We start from the raw sequence: 19,544 nt of genomic DNA, 5'->3' as shown, positions 1-19,544 counted from the left end.
CTCCTCAAAATAATCCTAAGACATAGATATTCTGGCTGTCCTCGGCCTGCAGGCACAGTCAAATAACTCTAAGTTTCCCAGCAAGAAAGTGCTGGAACTGACAATCGAGCCTGGGCTGTCTGGTTCGAGTCTGTGCAATAATCCTTTAGTATAGACTGGATATGGCCAAGACCAGACCCAGTATGTGTGATGGTATGAATCTAACAAAATGAAATGCAGTATTTTAGTAGGGTATACAAGTTAAAGCACAAAAACATTTATTTCTCTAAGAACAGTATGCCACCTTTTAAATTAAAAAGAAAATGATCAACTGTCTCTACAGGTTGCTTGCTCTTATTAAGCTGATTTTAAAGTCCCAGAGCAATTTACTAGCACCATCATGAAGTTGCAAATCCATCCTTTGTCATACAGCAAAAATACACTTCAGATCAACTCAATAAAATCATTTTCAGGATTCACAGAAGGAGTATTCACATCTACTTGTCATGTATTCCAGTGCTGCCCGGCCCCCTTTTAATTACCTAACTCCTAACCTGGTCTTTTCAGTTCGAAAACAAAGAATCACCCAAGTGAGAGATCCCTTCAGAACACTTTTGAAAATATATTTAAACAGAGAGCTATCCCAGATCCCTGTTCTCAATGTTAAAAATACATTAGCATATAGAAAAAATATCTGCAGATATATTCCATGAGATTCTAATGAGCTTTTTTTTCCCCCCTTTTGATAATATCTTCAATTTCTTCTGACACCTTTCCTTTGTAGTCATTTGGTTCTATTGCATTTAACTTCTTTTGATACTCCAGTGGCAAACCATTCTCTTTTGCACCCGTGCAAATGATCTAGAAATAGTTAAAATAAACAACAAAGAAACCCTGTTTTAGTTAGGAACATAATTTAATTTAGTATACCATAGATTTATCTGTAGTATCAAAGTATGAAATATTAGCTTTCGGATAACTCTGTAATAATTGTAGAACAAAACAGAGACTCGTTCCTCTCACAACAAGCACGAATGTACACCTGATCCATCCTTATGGAAGAGCAGCTCTACTCAATAATATGATTTAAAATATTGTTAGAGTGAGGTCTGGAAAGTATTTATATTAAGATGCAAAACTTATTGTACAGCGTTTGCATGATATTTTAAGAAAAACAAATGGCATTCTTCAAAAATAATTTCAAGTTTACAGGGAGCAATTTTAGTTTAATCCTAGCATCCACACTACCTCTGAATTAGACACAGGGGAATAAATGGGAACTGTGTTCCATGGTACTTTGCAGACCACACCAGGCTAATTCCTCCAGGCTCCATACTAGAAAATTCCAGATTAAGCCCAGGAACTGGGTCACCCTCGCCAGATGTCATGTCCCGACTAGACCTGCCAACAAGTGCCTAAGTCTGGGTGTCTGAAAAGGGTGTCGGGCTCTCCATCCTGAATTCATTTCCTGTGTTTGCAGAAGTAGTTTCCCTGGTTTTGAAAAGCAGTGTGACTTTTTCCCCGCCTCCAGCTAGAACTGGCAAACATTTCAGCAGTAGGAAATATATATTTATATATTAAAAATATATAAATGAATCTTGGTGTTTATGAAATACTGTTTGGGGAAGAAACAAAACAATTACGAAAGTATAGGTATAGAATAAATCTACAAAAAATACACTCATACATGTTTCTACTTTAAGAAAGAAAAAACATGTCTAGAATTATGACTCAAATACATTTCTAAAATGCTTTTTTAAAGTAAAGTTTTAGGAAAAAAAAAAACAAAAATCCTCACAAACTTTTGAAATAAGGTTGCACAGTTATCATTAAAGTCAATCATAATTAAAGTCAAATTTTAACTGAAATAAATAAATTAATTAAAGTTTTAGAAACATAGTTCTAGCATTACAGATAAATCTGAACATTTTTGATTTTGCACTTTCAGTAAATATCATGTATTTTGTATTAAAAAACATTCTGTCTAAAATGAATTGTTCATGAAGAGTTTAAAACACACAAAGCCTTTTAAAAACAAGATATTCTTTAGTTTAGCTCAGTAAAAATTACTAAGGAATTACCAAAAGTCTGTGTTAAGTAGTAAGTTAAAAAGGGTACCTTTTTGGATAAGCAATGAGATCCTGCTGTATAAAACTATACGAGTCACTTATGATGGAACATAATGGAGATAATGTCGGGAAAAAACATACATATGTATGTGTGACTGGGTCACTTTGCTGTACAGTAGAAATTGACAAAACATTGTAAATCAACTATAATGGAAAAAATAAAAATCATTCTTAAAAAAAGGGTACCTTTTTATACTGGGGTGATGGGGGGGCACTCTCATAATTTGTCATCTGATAACTTCGACAGGTTATTTCTTTTCCTTTTTGAGCAGAAACATTCACTTCTATTGGGACATATGTTCCACTTTTAACCCCTTCTTGCCTAAAACCAGAACAGGCAAATTTTAATCAGACTTGACTTCGCCAAGTTCGTTTACTGGATTAAAAATTTTAACTATATACAGACGCGCTTGCTCTCTGTGTATTTGGGGATAGAGCAGAACGTACTAGAAATACCACATCAAAAGTAAGCTTACCATTTCAATTAGAAAGCTGCAGACTTACTATTCCTGAGGATACTTCTAACAGATCTCTAGAATTAGCCTATCCAAAAACATGCTTCAGTGTCAAGCTTTATAACCCTGACACGCTGCTCTCTAGGCTACAAAAACTGGACCATGTGTTCTGACACCAAAAGAATATCCACCCAGAGAAAAGGACAGAGGATGGCTCATTCCCATTTGCAAGTGAGGTAAAGCACAGAGCATGTCAGAGGCTTGTCTGCTCTTCTCAAATGCTGCTCTTTTCTGCCAGCTTTCTTATAAAATGCTCTATCACACATCCCTGAGTTCTAATTATAAAATGCAACAAAGTGTTTTAAAGTTTTTACAAATTATTATTACTTTTTGACTGAGTCAACTGCCAACTTAAAGAATTATCTTTCAAAAACTGGCTCTAATAAAAACTGAACTGCTTTTGAAATCAGTAAGAGCATGTAATGATTACGAAAATCTTCAGGCCTTTTCACAATGAAACTACAAAGATATTTTTATTAAAAAACAAGTAGAGGAGTTCCTGTCGTGGCTCAGTGGTTAATGAATCCGACTAGGAACCACGAGGTTGCAGGTTCGATTCCTGGCCTTGCTCAGTGGGTTAACGATCTGGTGTTGCCGGGAGCTGTGGTGTAGGTTGCAGACGCGGCTCGGATCCTGCGTTGCTGTGGCTCTGGCGTAGGCTTGGCAGTTACAGCTCCGATTAGACCCCTAGCCTGGGAACCTCCATATGCCGTGGGTGTGGCCCTAGAAAAGGCGAAAAGACAAAAAAATAAATAAATAAAAAATAAAAATAAAAACAAGTAGGACGGAAAATAAGGACTCCCATCTACAATAGAAGAGATTACCAACAACTCCTCAAATCTCAATCAGAAAGTGTGCCCCTTCTAGGCCTTTTTTTAAGGAAATGAACACTACACCTTTTAGATTAACCCTGAACACGTCCGTAGTACATGATTTTGCAAAACTAACACATATATACATATCCTTGCATATCATCCACTTTTTAAATTAGTAATTATTAAACTTATAATTAGAAGCCACCTACTCATCCAGAGAACTTAAATTGCTTTTGTTCATTTTCCACACTACTCCCCATACTTCATCGCCAGGACTTTCAAAAATGGTGGCTATACCTCCATGCCAAGTTTCACTTGTTTTGCCTTGGGAATTGCCAAAGTCAAGCTTAAAATCCTACAAAGGAAAATCAAAGTCATATGATCAATATCTGCTTAAACCAAACTTTCCCTCTTCAAAATTAAAAAAAAAAAAAAAAATTTACCTTGGACTCCATGCAATTAAAACACAAATTCTGAGTTCCTTCCATGCATAAGATGCTGTGGAAAATACAAAGATCAACAAAGAAGCAGGAATTCCCATCGTGGTGCAGTGGAAACAAATCCAACTAAGAACCACGAGGTTACAGGTTAGATCTCTGGCCTCGCTCAGTGGGTTAAGGATCCGGTATTGCCATGAGCTGTGGTGTAGGTTGCAGACATGGCTTGGATCCCACGTGGCTGTGGTGTAGGCTGGTAGCTGTAGCTCTGATTAGACCCCTAGCCTGGAAACCTCCGTAAGCTGAGGGTGCAGCCCTAAAAAAAAAAAAAAAAGAAAAGGCAAAAACAAAGAAGCATCTAGATCTCAAGGACTATATTTTTTTACTATCTTTCATTAAAAATAAAATATATACTGAAATTGTACATATATCTTACCATAAACAAAAGGTTTAAGGGGGAAAATAAACCCCATAATCCTGATGCCTTAACACAATTATTTTATTTTGAAAATGACTTCCTAGTTTATTTACATACACAGATTTTAACACAGTGGCAATTGCTGTGTACCTGTTGTTGAAGCCGGGTGATGGCTACAAAAAAAGTTATAACATTCTTTCTACTTTTACGTATGTAAGAGTATCCCACTAGATAGATACACTACCACGTTTACCCTAAGGAAGCTGGTATTTGAAAGTGGTTTGTATACTTATGAACTTAATCTAATATTCATGAATTATACTAATACATCTATAACAATCAAGAGCAGTTAACACTTACTGGAAAATTACTGGGTTCTCTACACTGTGCTATGAGATTTACATGGAGTCTCATTTTTATCCTGTCAATACCTTATTAGACCCATATAATAGAAAAAAAGAAGTGGCTTAAAAAGATTAAGCAAAGATCTTACAACTAATAAGTAATGGAGTCAAGGTTTCGAGTTTAGTTTCTTCTCTCACAGAGGTGGGTAATCAAAGGACAGAGCCATGAAGATTAAAAATCCTTACTTGGCTCTTTGCTCTAGGAAGATTTCTTTCCATCTTTCCAGAGCTTCGTTTCCTTAATGATAAAACAGAAGTGGCTGGACTAGATAATAAATATAAGGTTTACATTTTATCTCTGTCACCTTTTATTTTCTTAAAAACTTGTCAGACAGTTCACGAAAAAAGGTTGTTCTGAGTGACTGGAAGCCTTCAACTGGCATACTGGATGCTCCCACCTCCCTTCTGGGTTCAAAAGTGCTTAGAACATGGTAAGTTCTTAATAAATGTTCACAAATATTTTTTGCTGCTCACTTGGACATATAAAACAAGCATCTCGAACTCAGCACAGCTGACCCTTGAACAATAGGAGTTTGAACTACACAAGTCCTCTTAATATGTGAATTTTTTCAGTAAACATAGCATCTATATTTTCATTTTAGAGAGCATTAAATTAACTAAGTATGGGGTAAGTTTGTGTTTGAGTAGAGATGGAAATAGAGAACATGTGGAGTCAAATGAACGAGGGTTTGAGTCCTGATTCTATCCAAACTTTTTCAGCTTCCTGACCTTGGGTGAGTCATTGATCAATCCTTTTGCTTTTGAGTTTTCACGGATTTTTGGCTGGGCAGAGGGTCGGCACCACCAACCCTGGCGTTGTTCATGGGCCAACTACATGTTGAAAATGAGCTTGATTCTCCCTCCCAACTTAATTATCTTCTTTTTACAAACATCACCACCATCCACTCGGATGCACCGACAACCTCAGTCATCCCCGTTATCTCCTCTTTCGCAACCACCAAGGTCTAACGCGTTCTCTCCTAAATATCTCCCAAACCCATCTACCCTCCACTGCTACCCCTCATGGCACCATGATCTTCAATATGGACTACTTACCAAAGCTTCCTAAGTGGGCTCCCCCCACCCACTGTTGCCCCCACCCTTCCAATCCATTTTCCATAGCAACCAGAAGGTGCTTTCAGAGATGCGAATCTGAGGTTTCCTTTGTTTACGTTTCACCGAGATTGTCCCATTGCTCTCAAGATAAAGACCCAAGTCTTCTTTGGCCTCTGGGGTCCTGTACCATGTGGCCCTCCCAACCGCTCTAGTCTTCATGCTACAGCCTCCTCACATACTAAATTCCAGCCACACTAGCCAGAAGATGCAGGTGTTTCTTTCCTGAGGTCTAGTGCACCTGCTCTTCCTTCTGTTTGCTATCCCCTCCGCAATCATTCAGGTCTCAGCTCAAAGGTCGTTTTCAGGAACAGCTTTACTGAGCAGTCCCGCCAAGTCATATGCTCCCATAGCACCTTGTATGCCCTCTTAAAAAAAAAAAAAGAAAGAAAAAAAATGACTTCACTTTTTTAGAGCAGTTTTAGGTTCAGGGCAAAACGGAGAGGAAGATACAGCAGGTCTCCTTTTAAGGCTGACCATATCTGTGACTGAATGATCACTTGCTTGCTAGCTCTTTGCCCCGCCCCATGATAAACATCTGAACTTCTTTTTCTGCATTTGGGGAACTTCCTACCTTATAAGTTTGGGGGTTAGAGAATGCCAGAGCCTGACTCCCATTTTTGAAGTTTCAAAAGCCGGAAGTTGGTTCTGCCAGCTTTGCTGGAAGTCAGGGCCAAGACTTAGCCAATCAGGACGCCCACCTAGGGCTTTGAGTGTGAAGCTGGGGACCCAGACAGCAGTAACTTCACTCTGGTGGTTTCAGGAACTGTGAGGTGTAGTGACAGTGGCAGACAGGGTCCCAAGCAAGTGATGGAAGACGCAGTGTCCATGGTTACTAAGGTCAGCGGCCACACAACAGTGGCCTTCTGGGCTCGTTCTGTCTGTGATACTGGCTCTATTACAGGCTCGCTTTATGCCTGCCTATTTTGTCAGCTTTGTGATCCTATCTTCCTGGTCATTCTCTGAGCTGTACAACGGCCTTACAACATATGCTTTTTCTGCTTAAATCAGCCACTCTGTTCCTTCCAGCTAAGAACCCTGACAACCATAGCAGAGACCATATTTATCCCACTCGATAATGTCAAAAGGCTTTGTAGGCAATTTGTTTGCATGTCTCTCTTATAGACTGGAAGGTCCTGAAAGCAGCCAACTTTACTTAATCACCTTCCTATCTCCAGGTAAGTGCTGGGAGAACACACACTAAGTGAATGGACGGACTGTGCTGATAGCACTGATTCTTACCAAGGCTCACCCAACCACGTGACTTAACTGAGCACAGCCCTTACTACGAATAAGACGCTGCTCCAGCTTTCAGAACTTCTCAGACCGGGAGCAGGCAAGTGGATTTTTACAAAACCAGGTGACAAGTCCTGGAGCAAAGGCAGGTAAAGAACAGAAAACAAGAGATTCCCTGACCTGAGTCAGAGAAGGCTTCTTAGAAGGACCAACCAAATGGATTTGGTGATGATGCCAGGTCAGTGGCCAAGAGAGAGGAGGCGGGATCTGGGGAGAACTAGCAACTAGTGGGAATAACAGGAGCAGGAGCTCAGGGCAGGCTAGGAGGCGCAGGTGCAGGGTAGCAGAGCTCAGCAGGGTCAAGCATAGGGCCATAGGGCCGAGGGCGAGGGGGGGCCGGCCTGGGTTGTGCAGGGAGCAATGTGCTCTTAGCAAGAAGAGCTGCATTCCTGGCCTAGGCCTGCATTCCTAGGAGGCCTTGAGAGAGCATCTCTCAAATTTTGGCTCCCTCGACTGCAGAGGGGCACAGGACGTTGCAGGGGCTGGGCAGGGAGCACTGACTGACCTGCAAACGGGCCACACAATAGAACTCGGCGGAGGGGTTTCGGAGGTGAATCCGCTCCATCAGCAGATTGCTGCCATAGGCGAAGTAGAGAAAACTCTCCTCTTCCTGGCCTCGGCGGTCCTCGCCGCCGGAGTTTGCCATGTCCCACCAGACGCCTACACGGACCTGGGTTGGCAGCGGGAATGTGTGGAGAGAACTACGAGCACAGCTCAGTAGCCGATGACCCCAGTCCAAGGACCGCGCCGGCTCGCCGCAGCCTCAGAGGTTAAGGGAAAGGCGGGAAGCGGGGGTCGGGCCAGTCGCTTGAGAGCACCCTTCTGATTGGCTTCCAATACGCAACGCTGTGAGCCGATCCCTCTGATTGGCTAGCCCGCCTCCTCTACGCTCTCGAGGGGATTCTGTAAGGTTCTGCGCAGAGGCTAGCCGGAGCTGATTCTTCACCCGTTACCCTCCCCTGTTGTCCCGCCCCCGTGCTCAAGGCTCCCTCTCTGATTGGCAAGTGGGCGCGCACTACGCGGGGGCGGGTCAGGTCCTGTGAGCTCCGTTTGCGGGGGCGTGGCGCGCGGGTCCCAGCCAGGTTTTCTCACCATTGGGCTGTCCTTGTGTGGTTTTCGACAGATGTGAAACTAAACGCCGGCTCTGGCAAACGCTCCCGACAGGTCCCTCACTCTGCAGTTCGCTTCTATCCCGCCCTCCAGGTTTGGAGGAGTCAGGACCGGCGTGTTCACCGCAGACGCTGGTTCTTGCACCCCCAGGCCTTATCCTCTCCCTGATACTTTTTCTAAGGACCTCTGGCTTCCTGGAAAATCTCCTCTGAGTGTCAGGGGCTCCCTTCTTTGATGGAAGCAGCATGCCAGCTTCAAATCCTGGAGCTGCTGTTTATTGGACATGTAACCTCAGACACATCTCAAGTCCCCGGTTCCTGCTTTTATTTTATTTTATCATTATTATTATTATTTATTTATTTATTATTATTATTATTTTTTGCCTTTTCTAGGGCCCCTCCCGCGGCATATGGAGTTCCCAGGCTAGGGGTCTAATCAGAGCTGCAGCCCCAGCCTACACCAGAGCCACAGCAACGCGGAATCCACGCCGCGTCTGCAACCTACACCATAGCTCACTGCAACGCCGGATCCTTAACCCACTGAGCAAGTCCAGGGTTGGAACCCACAACCTCATGGTTCCTAGTCGGATTCGTTAACCACTGCGCCACGATGGGAACTCCCCCAGTTCCTCCTTTTAAAAGAAAGATCATGTTATAATCACAAGTTATATAACATAAAGTATGATCCCATGTCTCATATGGGATCGTATATGGGCTGTTATAAATATTTTTGAGTACTTTTGTTAATGTTACTAGGTGCAAAAGCTCCAGTGTAAAAATATAGAAATTAATAACAATGACATTAAAAGCCTGTCTTGTTAACTTTGAAATGGAAATATTAATATGAACTCAGGGCCTAGAAGCATTAACTATCCTTGGCACCCAGACTTTGATCTCTAAATACTACTTCCAACTAAAAGGTACCCAGGGCCCTTGGAGAAATGGCTGATGCCAGGGTCAAGAGCTGGGAAATAATAGAAACACTTGGAACATCTTGTAAAGGAAAGTCAGGAGGTATTAAAAAATGAGGTCCTGGAGGTCCCGTCGTGGCACAGTGGAAACGAATCCGACTAGGAACCATGAGGTTGTGGGTTCCATTCCTGGCCTTGCTCAGTGGGTTGAGTATCTGGCATTGCCGTGAGCTGTGGTGTAGGTCGCAGACGCGGCTCGGATCTGGCATTGCTGTGGCTCTGGGGAAGGCCGGCAGCTACAGCTCCGATTGCTCCTCCATATGCCCCAAGTGCGGCCCTAAATATACAAACAACAACAACAAAAATGAGGTCCTTCAGGAGATGGAAGCCAGCTTGGAACAATGCCCCCTGGCCAAAGTTAGAACAATTTTAAGCATCAAAAATAAGAATTGCAATTGGTTAACAATGTCAAACATATAAAGGTCATTTCTCCCGAAGAGTAAACCAAATCTAAAAAAAACAGCAGTTTAAAAAAAAAAAAAAAAACCTTCCTTCTCCATAGTGCTGGTATAACTATTATACCAACTCTTTCCTCTGAAAAGTGGTAATTTAAGAAAACATTTATTCTGTTTTTCTAGTTGCAGGTGTATTTCAGGGTAACCAACTGTCCCCTGTTGATGAGCAAAGAGTTCTCTTTACAGAAGTATGCCAGCTAAATAATGTAAAATGAATGATGGAATTAGAAATTCACCACTTTGCAGTCCCTAATGAAATTATTGGTTCATGCTGGGATCATCAATGAAACCAACTGGTAAAAGTGTGCCAGGGAACAAGATATTCAGATAGAGCCAAATGACCCTCACTCCCACCCCAGGGATTACTTGCCAGTAATCAGGGGAAAAACCATAATGACTATGGAGAAATCTGGCCCCTCCCACCCTAACCTCAGTTGATTTTATCATCACTAAAATTGGACCAACCTGACATTATGTGTCTCCTGATGTGATATAATATGAAGCACCAGCATTATTTGTGAAATATTGTTTCCAAAAATCTTTAACCTCAGTATAATCGAGCAGGAACTACAAGGATAGAAGGAAACCATCAGAAAAATCCAGAACAAATGGTGAGACAGACTGTACAACAAATGGCTCAGTCTCAAATTAACTCAGTGTTATAAAAAAAAAAAGAAGAAGAAGAAAAGTATTGAGGGAGGGCTGTTTTAGATTAAAAGAAACCTAAGAAACATAACTGCCAATACAATGGCTTGTCCTTGGTTCTGGTTTAATAAACCAGATACAAAAGGGATTTTTGTGGACAATTGGAGAAATTTGAATACAGACTAGGGCATTAGATGATATTAGACAATTGTTTTTCTTTTAGGGATGATAATGGCATTGTGCTTATGTAGAAAAATAAATGCACATATTGGCATATTTAGGAGTAAAATGTTTTCTATCTACATTTTTTAATTATTCAAAAAATCAAACTATGGAAAGTGTTAAATGTTAAACTATATGGATGCTTATTCTCTTTTTTCTATATATTTGAACATTTTCATGCTAAAAAGTCAAAAAAGAAAAAAGGTGATATAGGTAAAGTGCTTGACGTAATGAACACTCCACAAGCAATAATTGTGTTGTTATATAATCTGCAAATAAGAAGGTTCACACCCTCTTCTGCCCCCTAAACATTAAGGCAGAACTCAACATACATATTTGGTCATTTCAGTAAGCAAGTTGCTTTTCTTGGCAAGCAGTGTTTGATTGCACTATGAATTCCCAAGGTCTCTGCTTCAGAGCACTACCATTTAAAACATCCTTCTGTGTTTCCGCTGCTTTTAGACATTCAAAATGCATTTATTAATTAATTAATTATTTTAAGGTATTTGACTTCTTTTCCTATACTTCTCACTAATTGTTTACTTTACGGTGACTGATTTTTCTCAACACCATTTTGTGAACATTTTCTGAAGCACTGATGTTTCCTCAGACACCGAAAATCTTGTCCAAAGGAAGCATTTTATTTAGCTTCCCCAAGCAGATTGCCACATACTGACCCCTGTTGGCCAACAAGAGGCAATAGATAGCAAGGGGCTTTATTTTTTCAAACTTAACCAAAGCACGGGTAATATTAGTTAACATTCATTCACCGAGCAATTTTTTTTTCTTTTTGGGCTGCACACACAGCGTATGGAGGTTCCCGGGCCAGGGACAGAATCTGAGCTGGAGCTGCAACCTACACTATAGCTATAGCAATGCCAGATCCTTAACCCACTGTGCTGGGCCAGGGATTAAATCTGTGCCTCCACAGAGAAAAAAGCCAGAGCATTAACACAAGGGCACCACAGCGGGAACTCCAACATTCACTGAGCACTTATTAAATAGGGGAGAAGCTAAACTCTTACATATATTAGCCCATTTAATCCCAAAAATAGCCCTATGCAGAAAATACTAGTATTACCCTCATTTTACAGTTGAGGAACTGGGGTGCAGTAGGTTGACTAATTTGCCCCAGATGTAGTCAGCAATGACTGAAGGGGAGACTAACAGCCAGACAATCTGAATTCCAGGGTCATTACTGGGTGCTGCTTCCCTAGTTGCTCAGCTTGTAAAGCCCTCGTGGTCTAGACATAACTGGTTATTAATAAACTTCTTTCAAGTAAGATCTCTATCTTATCTACAAGGATATTATGCAATAATAATTCTAGCTTTCAAACACTTGCTAATAAAGATAATGGTGTCAGATATCCTCTAAACACTATCTTTTTTTTTTTTTTTGTCTTTTCTAGGGCCACACCCATGGCATATGGAGGTTCCCAGGCTAGGCGTCTAATCAGAGCTGTAGCCACCGGCCTACGCCACAGCCACAGCAATGCTGGATCTGAGCTGCGTCTGCAACCTACACCACAGCTCACGGCAATGCTGGATCCTCAACCCATTGAGTGAGGCCAGGGATCGAACCCACAACCTCATGGTTCCTAGTCGGATTCATTAACCTCTGAACCACGATGGGAACTCCTAAATACCATCTTTTAATCCAGTGGTCTTTAAAAGTTTTTGGTTATATTCATTAAAACTTTTGAGCACTCATGCACTAAATACAGTAATATATATCACATATGTATATAATTTACACGTGCTATACCCACAAAATAGAAATTTTAAAAGTAACTATTTCAACTGTCACGTCAATGCAAAACATATCCAGGGCAAAGTTAATTATAAGCAATAGTGGATAAAACCTGTATTTCAGATACACCTGCTGTAAATTTCCATTTTCTAGCTGACCTTGTCAAATCTTATTTGACAAAACTTATCATCAGTATTTTTTATTTACTGATAATAAGTTTTGTCAAATAAGATCTGAGCTGCGTCAGCAACATACACCACATCTCCTGGCAACACCAGATACTTAATCCACTGAGCAGGGCCGGAGATCGAAACTGTGTCCTCAGGGATACTAGTTGGGTTCGTTTCCGCTAAGCCATGACGGGAACTCCTGACTTTTTTTGATGGGATAATTCTGGATACTGAGTGGAGAATCACTTCCAAGAGGATGCAAATAATGTTAAGAGATAAATAAAGAGGCTATTTCAGACATTTTGACAAGAGTGGATGGTGGCTTTGGACTGGGTAGTAGGAATGAAGGGAGAGAGGACTGATTCGGGGCTTTTTTTTATGGCGGAGAAGACTAGACTGGCTGAGGGACTGGAGGTGTGACTCCACACTCACCAAACAATTTTCCAATTGTAATTTGCCTTTTTAGTAGATTTTCCTCCTGGGGAAGGAAGCACTGATCTGGGAATACAGGGAGCTGATTTTCCTGCTAATTCTAGTTTTTTTCCCTGAGAATTTGAACTTGTGTCTGAAAGGGTTAGGTTATTCTCTGGAGGCCTAGACCATAGCTTGTAACATTCTGAGCTGGTCTCAGCCAGCTTTCCATGGAAGGGATGAGGAGAGAAGGAATTTGATGGGAGTGACAGAGAAGAAAGCAGATCATAGACTACAGGGAGAAGGGACATAAAAAATCTGAACACTGGAGTTTCCATCAAAAATGAACCCGACCAGTATCCATGAGGATGCAGGTTCGAACTCTGGTCTCACTCAGTGGGTGAAGGATCTGGCATTGCCATGAGCTGTGATGTGGGTCACAGGTGCGGCTCGGATCCTGAGTTGCTGTTGCTGTGGCTATGGCTGTGGCTGTGGCTGTAGCCAGCAGCTGTAGCTCCGATTCAACCCCTGGCCCAGGAACTTCCATATGCCATTGGGTGCAGCCCTAAAAAGATTAAAAGCAGAAAAAGAAAAAAAAAAAAAAGAATCTGGCTCCTGAGCTCATTCAAGCACCTGGCTCTAGCTATTACCAAGATCCACCTGAGTTTCTCACTTCAGTTTTCACATGGTAACCTAATATGCTTTGTGGTACAAACCACTCTGTAGTGAAATCAAAAAAAAATTTTTTTTAGATGTGTATAGTTTATGTGGAAATCAGCATATTTAATCCCTCAACAATATTTTATTTCATTTATTTTTTATGGCCACACTCAAGGCATATGGAAGTTCCTGGGCCAGGGATTGAATCCAAGTCGCAGCTGTAGCAACGCCGGATCCTTTAACTCACTGCGTGGGGCCAGGGATTGAACCTGCACCTCTGCAGCCATCCAAGCTGCTGCAGTCAGATTCTTTTTTTTTTTTTCAATTAATCAATTTTTTATTTATTGAAATATGGTTGATTTACAATTTTATTCATTTCAAAGGTACAACATAGTGATTCAGTATTTTTATTTTATTATTTTTTAAAATGTGCAGTCAGGTTCTTAACCCACTGTGCCACAGCGGGAACTCCCCACAATATTTTAGAGCGTGTCCTGAGGACTTCTAGATCCTAACTTTAATTAAAATATATATAGTAAGTAAATTACTACATTAAATAAATATGTATTGCTGACCTATCCCATAGAGAAGTCATTCATTTTATGTGGTCCCAGGTTACACCAGCAGTATGAAATGAATAGGAACCCGCAACGACTTGCAAGGATGTTGATAAGCAGTTACTGAGAACTGTTTGCTGTCTAACACCTAAAATGAGTTCCCGAGGATTCTCCTCCACTCTCCTTCAAACCCCACATCCCATCAGTCAGTAGGACCCGCTGCTGCCCGCGTTTCCTCTGTTCTCGGCTTTTCCACCCTCCCGCCCTCTCCTCGGCGTCATCAGCACACACCCAGACTATGGCCACAGCTGCCTGGCTGGCTTCCCTGACTCTGCTCTTCCGTGGAGGTGGGAGAAGGGTGCGAATCCCATGAGGACAGCACAGAAGTGGGTTTGGGGAGCCGTGGGTGAGCAGTTCAGTTTCAACAGAGCAATGGATTTATATCAGGAAGTGGGAGACGAGTCTGGAAGGAGATTAGCATGGTTGATGGGAGGGCCTTGAATTTTGCACTCAAAAGTTCAGCTTATTTAGGGGTCAAAGGGGAGACATTTTTTTTTTACTTTTGAGCAGAGAGAGGCTCCCCCGCACCTTTGGAAACTCGTTCGTGTGGCTGCGTGGAGGATGGCCTGGCTGGGGGTCGGGGGTGGGGAGACGATTGCTGAGTGCTGGATACAAGTTCACTGCAACAAGCAAGGCCACGGAAGCCTGAGCTGGGGGAGTAATTATGGAAGGGAAATGAAGGGATGCATTTTTTTTTTTTAATTGTATCACTCCTTTGTGTAAAAACATGTAGAGGCGGCCTGTTGTGTATCACTTTATCAACTTCAAGCTCTTGCACAAGCCTCTTTTATCTGATTCCATTCTGTCTGACTGGTCTGATTTCTCAGCTGATAGTAAACCCAGTGGAGGCAGGGGCCACACCTTGTATTTCTGCATCCCTACAGTGCCTGCCACAGCAGAGATGAATAACAAATACTTGCTGATGAATGGAACCAGAGTCAAAATCTCCCCTACCCTTTGCACGGGCTCCCAAGCTTTTTTTTTTTCTATGATTTTTTTTCCCCCAGATTTCTTTGATGGCTTGAGGTGCTTCAGCTCTGAGTTAAGATTTTAAAATTTATTTTAAAATAAATGATTTTAACATATGGGATCCTGCATAAATTTTATTAGCCATAGTGGTATTTATATCTCCTCCCAGCTTATGTCTGGCACATGACAGGGAAGCAAGTCAGAATGTGTTAAATCCCAAACTGATTTACGGAGGAAAAAAAAGAATAGGAAAATTCCGGGAGGCAGTAATTTGAGAGATAACTTGTATTCTTGTTTTGAGATAAACTCTGAAAAGTAGTTCCAATAACATTTATTATTTAGGGTTTGTGAAGATGGTCTCCTTTGCTGTCTCTGATCTATGTTTATAACTCTGCACCTTGGAAAGGCAGCCGCCAAACTGTTAACAGTGCTTACCTGTTGGAAGGGAAATGGAAGTGGAAGGGGAGCAAGTTGAATACAAAAGTTTTCATCTTGGAGTTCCTGTCATGGTTCAGTGGAAACGAATCTGACTAGGATCCATAAGGACGCAGGTTCAATCCCTGGCCTCCTCGCTCAGTGGATTAATGATCCGGCATTGCCATGAGCTGTGGTGTAGGTCACAGATGCGGCTCGGATCCCGCATTGCTGTGGCTGTAGTGTAGGCCGGAGGCTACAGCTCTGATTCGACCCCCTAGCCTGGGAACCTCCATATGCCTCGGGTGCAGCCCAAAAAAGACAAACAAAAACAAAAACCCCTTTCATCTTTTCATTTTTGTTCTTTTCTATTTTTTTTTTTGCATGTTTGAGCCTATATTCTTGTATAACTTTTATTATTTAAAAATACGTGTTATTAAATTCATATCTTAGAGAATTTGAGGTCAATATCTAGAGATCTAATGTTATAAGGATAAAAAAATGGTGATGACTAAATAAAATGTCTAAAGAGAAAATTGCAGCACCTGCATTTCGATGTAGGTCTATCTCTTGACACACCAATCAGATCATTAGGCCAGATCAAGTCAGCCTTGCTCTGAGGATGGATACGCTCTCATCCTGTGGAGCCCAAAGCTGTTCCATCTCACAGTGCCTGTCTGGATGGTCCCTCTTCGCCCTTTGAGATGTCAGAGGACACAAGAACCAGAATACTTCCCCAATCTGGTTTCAAAAAAGGTCACATGTATGTTTTAGACAATGATTTGTTGGCTCCTACTGCCAAGCTTAAATCACTTCCAGAAGTTCCTGGAAATACAGCAGTTCAGCTCTCTCCCTGTTATTTACGATAGGTTCATTAGATCCAAGACTGACTACTGCTAAAGTCAGACAAATTGCATGGTAATATATATTGATTTCCTCAGCGTATATGTCCACGCTATTGTAACATCTTAATTTCAGCTGAAATTAAAATGTTAAAAAAATGTTTGCTGGAGTTCCTGTCATGGCTCAGTGGTTAACAAATCCGACTAGGAACCATGAGGTTGTGGGTTCGATCCCTGGCCTCGCTCAGTGGGTTAAGGATCCGGCGTTGCCATGAGCTGTGGTGTAGGTCACAGATGCGGCTCGGATCCCGCATTGCTGTGGCTGTGGTGTAGGCCAACGGCTACAGCTCCAATTCGACCCCTAGCCTGGGAACCTCCATATGCCTCAGATGCGGCCCAAAAAAGCAAAAATAAGTAAATAAATAAAATTAAATTAAAAAATGTTTGCTGCATGTTTTTACTGTTATTAATGGGAGTAATATAAATAATTAAGTAATTTTACACGTTACAATGTAGATTTACTTAAATGAAAATCCCCGTTTCCCTTGGTGATAGACCCATTCTTTTCTTCCCAGAAATGAAAACGCAGTAAATTCTTAATATCCTGTATAGTCATTAGAAGAAAGCCAAGATTCTCTTAATGTCCCCCTAAGAAGAATAGCTTTGGAATGAGGCCTAGCTTAAGCATTTGGAAACATCTTTGGAAAGTGAGAACTATGCCTGGGTTCTCTGCTCAATTAATGTTTTCAGTCAATTCACCCATATTTAATCATTAATTAACTCTTCGCAGAGACCTGTACTCAAATGCAGCTGGTTTACTTGACTCTAATACAACTCTGGATGTTTCAGAATCTTTCCAGAAAAGCTGATCTAGTGCTGGTGTCAACCTTTTTTCTTCTTCATTATTTTCTGCTTTCACATGGGTACCACATCCCAATAATAGAGCTCCCAAAAGGCTTCTCTACTTATTGTCCTTGTTAAATGCTTACTGGCTGAGAAGACAACAGAAACTCTATACAGCTGAGTAACAGAAACTCAACTGGCTCACTGAAAATGAATGGTATTCATGGGAGAAATAGGTATGTTTTGTGCAGAGAGAAGAAAGTTGCTTCAGTAAGTCATTCTCTAAGCTTCCTGTGGGTAGTGCATTTTATACGCATCTTTTTCCGATGCATTAAAATGACATCTCAAGCTAGCTAAATCATGTGATTTGACGGGCCTGAGGATGCCACAAAATTATAGAGGCAAAATTATATTTTCATGACCCAACAATTCCACTCCTGGGTATATACTCAAATGAATTGAAAATGGGGACTCAAATACTTCTGCATGAGTGTTCACAGCAAGCCTATTCACAATAGCCAAAAGGTAGAAACCAAAGACCATCAAGGGGTAAGTGGATCAACACATGGTTGTGTATCTGTGTGATAGGAAATCATTTAGGCATAAAAAGCAGTGATGTAGATGCTACATCCACATGCTACAGTGTGTATAAACCTTATCCTTATGGTAACTGAAAGAAGCAAGATACAAAAGGTTACATATTGTATGATTCCATTTACATACAGTAGCCAGAATAGGTAGTCCCACAGAAAGAGAAAGCTGATTGGTAGGTACCACAGGCTGGAGGGAGTGGGGGATGGGGAGACTATTGATAGGTATGAGGTTTTATGTTCGAACTGTCTTAGAACTAGAAAGAGGTGGTGGTTGCACAACATTGTGAATGCATTACATGCCACAAAAATGTTCCTTTTAAAATGGTTTAATTTTATGTTATGTGAATTTCACTCAATAAAAAATGGAAAAACAAAACCCCTTTATATCCAAGGATTCCTGATGAGTGATTGTGAGAGGTAACAGTAGAACGTTGGTAGGTAACTTGGACATCAAGTTCCTTTGATTTGAAGTAGGGGTGAGGCGTTTTAAAGGGTTTGACGTGTCTCCCTAACAGGTCACTCCGTTCCCTTATACACCGCACTCCAGGAATGCAAGACCCACGCTGTTTTGGAAGGGACGGTGCCAGAATCTCTGCCCCTGGTAGGTACCCTGAGGATGTTGTAGGAAGGGAAAGTCAGTGATGACTGATGTGCTGCCCCATCCTTAGAGCATCCTTCTTATCAGGTCCAGTGCTCCATTAATAACAGGGAGTGATCCAGAATAACAATTGTACTTGAAGAGCAATATTTCCCAAAGTATGTCCCATAGGACATTGCCCACACCAGGTGGCCCTCCATTCAAAACAGCTTCTGCGGTCAAAGTTGCTGGGAACCACTCTATTCCGTGTTTCTTCTTGGAGATCCATGATGTCCACTACCAGACAAAGAAACCTCGAGAGCTCCGTTTATTCCTGACTTTCCCAAACCAGTTTGGTCGCAGAACTCCTTTGATGTGGAAAGCATAGTACTGAGAGTGTGGGAAATGCTGCTCTGTGCTAATGGTCTGGACTTGATTTGTTTAGAATGATGGGTCAGCTCCTGAAGAAACGTATTAAATAGAAATCTAAATTATCCATAAAATTGAAGACAAGCAAAGGTGTATCAGCTCAAAGGGATGATTCTAGGTCTCCGTACTGCTCTGGTTTACCACTGCCTGGCTTAGCGGCCTTTTCTCATGGGATTGACCCATCGAAATATTGTATGGCTTTGCTGGTTAAATACCTGATACTCAGTTTGAAAGTTCAGAGTTATGTATAAAAATACTCAGCAACCATTAACCTCTATTACATGCGGTAATGACTGCAAGCTGGTGAAAATAAGAATTTGATTACAAGGCTGTGTGCAAAGGTGATAGAATCCAAAATTCTCAAACTGGAAAAAAGATTTGACTCCTTGGCTCTATTTCCCATCCTTCTTTGTACCTTTAAGATTGTCAAAGCAGTTTACAGGCTTAATAGAACAGGTTAGACAGCTTCATGGAAAGGTACCTAATTAGCATTGGCAACGGTGGCAGGTGTTATTAAGCCAGTAGCTTCTTCAAACGAAATGGTTGAGCTTAGCCATTAAAACATTTTACTAAGTGTCAGTTTTGATTCAAGTTTTCTGGTGCAAATAAGAGTTCTTTCTAAATTCCAATTTGGAGGAATCTATTGGCTTAGCAAGTTCTACTCCCTGGTGTACCATGATTTTTCCATGCTGTCAAGTGATGAAAAAATTTTCTCAGTATGTATAATCACTAATGAATTGATGATAACAAATTCGATGATT

General features: G+C 41.3%; 1 protein-coding gene across 2 annotated transcripts; it reads right to left on the bottom strand.

Moving 5' to 3' along the window:
• Window positions 1-227: 227 nt before the first annotated feature.
• GGCT (gamma-glutamylcyclotransferase) lies at window positions 228-7,968 on the bottom strand. Of its 2 annotated transcripts, XM_047763593.1 has the most exons (5): window positions 7,612-7,743; window positions 3,882-3,936; window positions 3,648-3,793; window positions 2,295-2,430; window positions 228-840 (listed from the first exon to the last, which is right to left on the bottom strand). In XM_047763593.1, exons 2-5 carry the CDS (start codon window positions 3,924-3,926, stop codon window positions 697-699), a joined length of 471 nt encoding a protein of 156 aa, XP_047619549.1. In that variant the 5' UTR covers window positions 3,927-3,936; window positions 7,612-7,743; the 3' UTR covers window positions 228-696. The 2 variants fall into 2 exon arrangements, with proteins under 2 accessions (XP_047619549.1, XP_047619547.1); XM_047763591.1 differs by lacking the exon at window positions 3,882-3,936 and having other exon boundaries at window positions 7,612-7,968.
• Window positions 7,969-19,544: the final 11,576 nt, after the last annotated feature.

The sequence above is a fragment of the Phacochoerus africanus genome, chromosome 16, assembly GCF_016906955.1.
Source record: "Phacochoerus africanus isolate WHEZ1 chromosome 16, ROS_Pafr_v1, whole genome shotgun sequence".
In the NCBI taxonomy this organism is placed as follows: domain Eukaryota; kingdom Metazoa; phylum Chordata; class Mammalia; order Artiodactyla; family Suidae; genus Phacochoerus; species Phacochoerus africanus.
This window is presented reverse-complemented; position numbering and strand designations above follow the sequence as displayed.

Coding starts and splice junctions, on each gene's coding strand:
- GGCT (XM_047763591.1), bottom strand. CDS start 7,752: ATGGCAAACTCCGGCGGCGAGGACCGCCGAGGCCAGGAAGAGGAGAGT. Junction 2,431..3,647: donor AATTTAAGTTCTCTGGATGA/GTAGGTGGCTTC, acceptor TTCTGGTTTTAG/GCAAGAAGGGGTTAAAAGTG. Junction 841..2,294: donor CATCACCCCAGTATAAAAAG/GTACCCTTTTTT, acceptor AACTATTTCTAG/ATCATTTGCACGGGTGCAAA.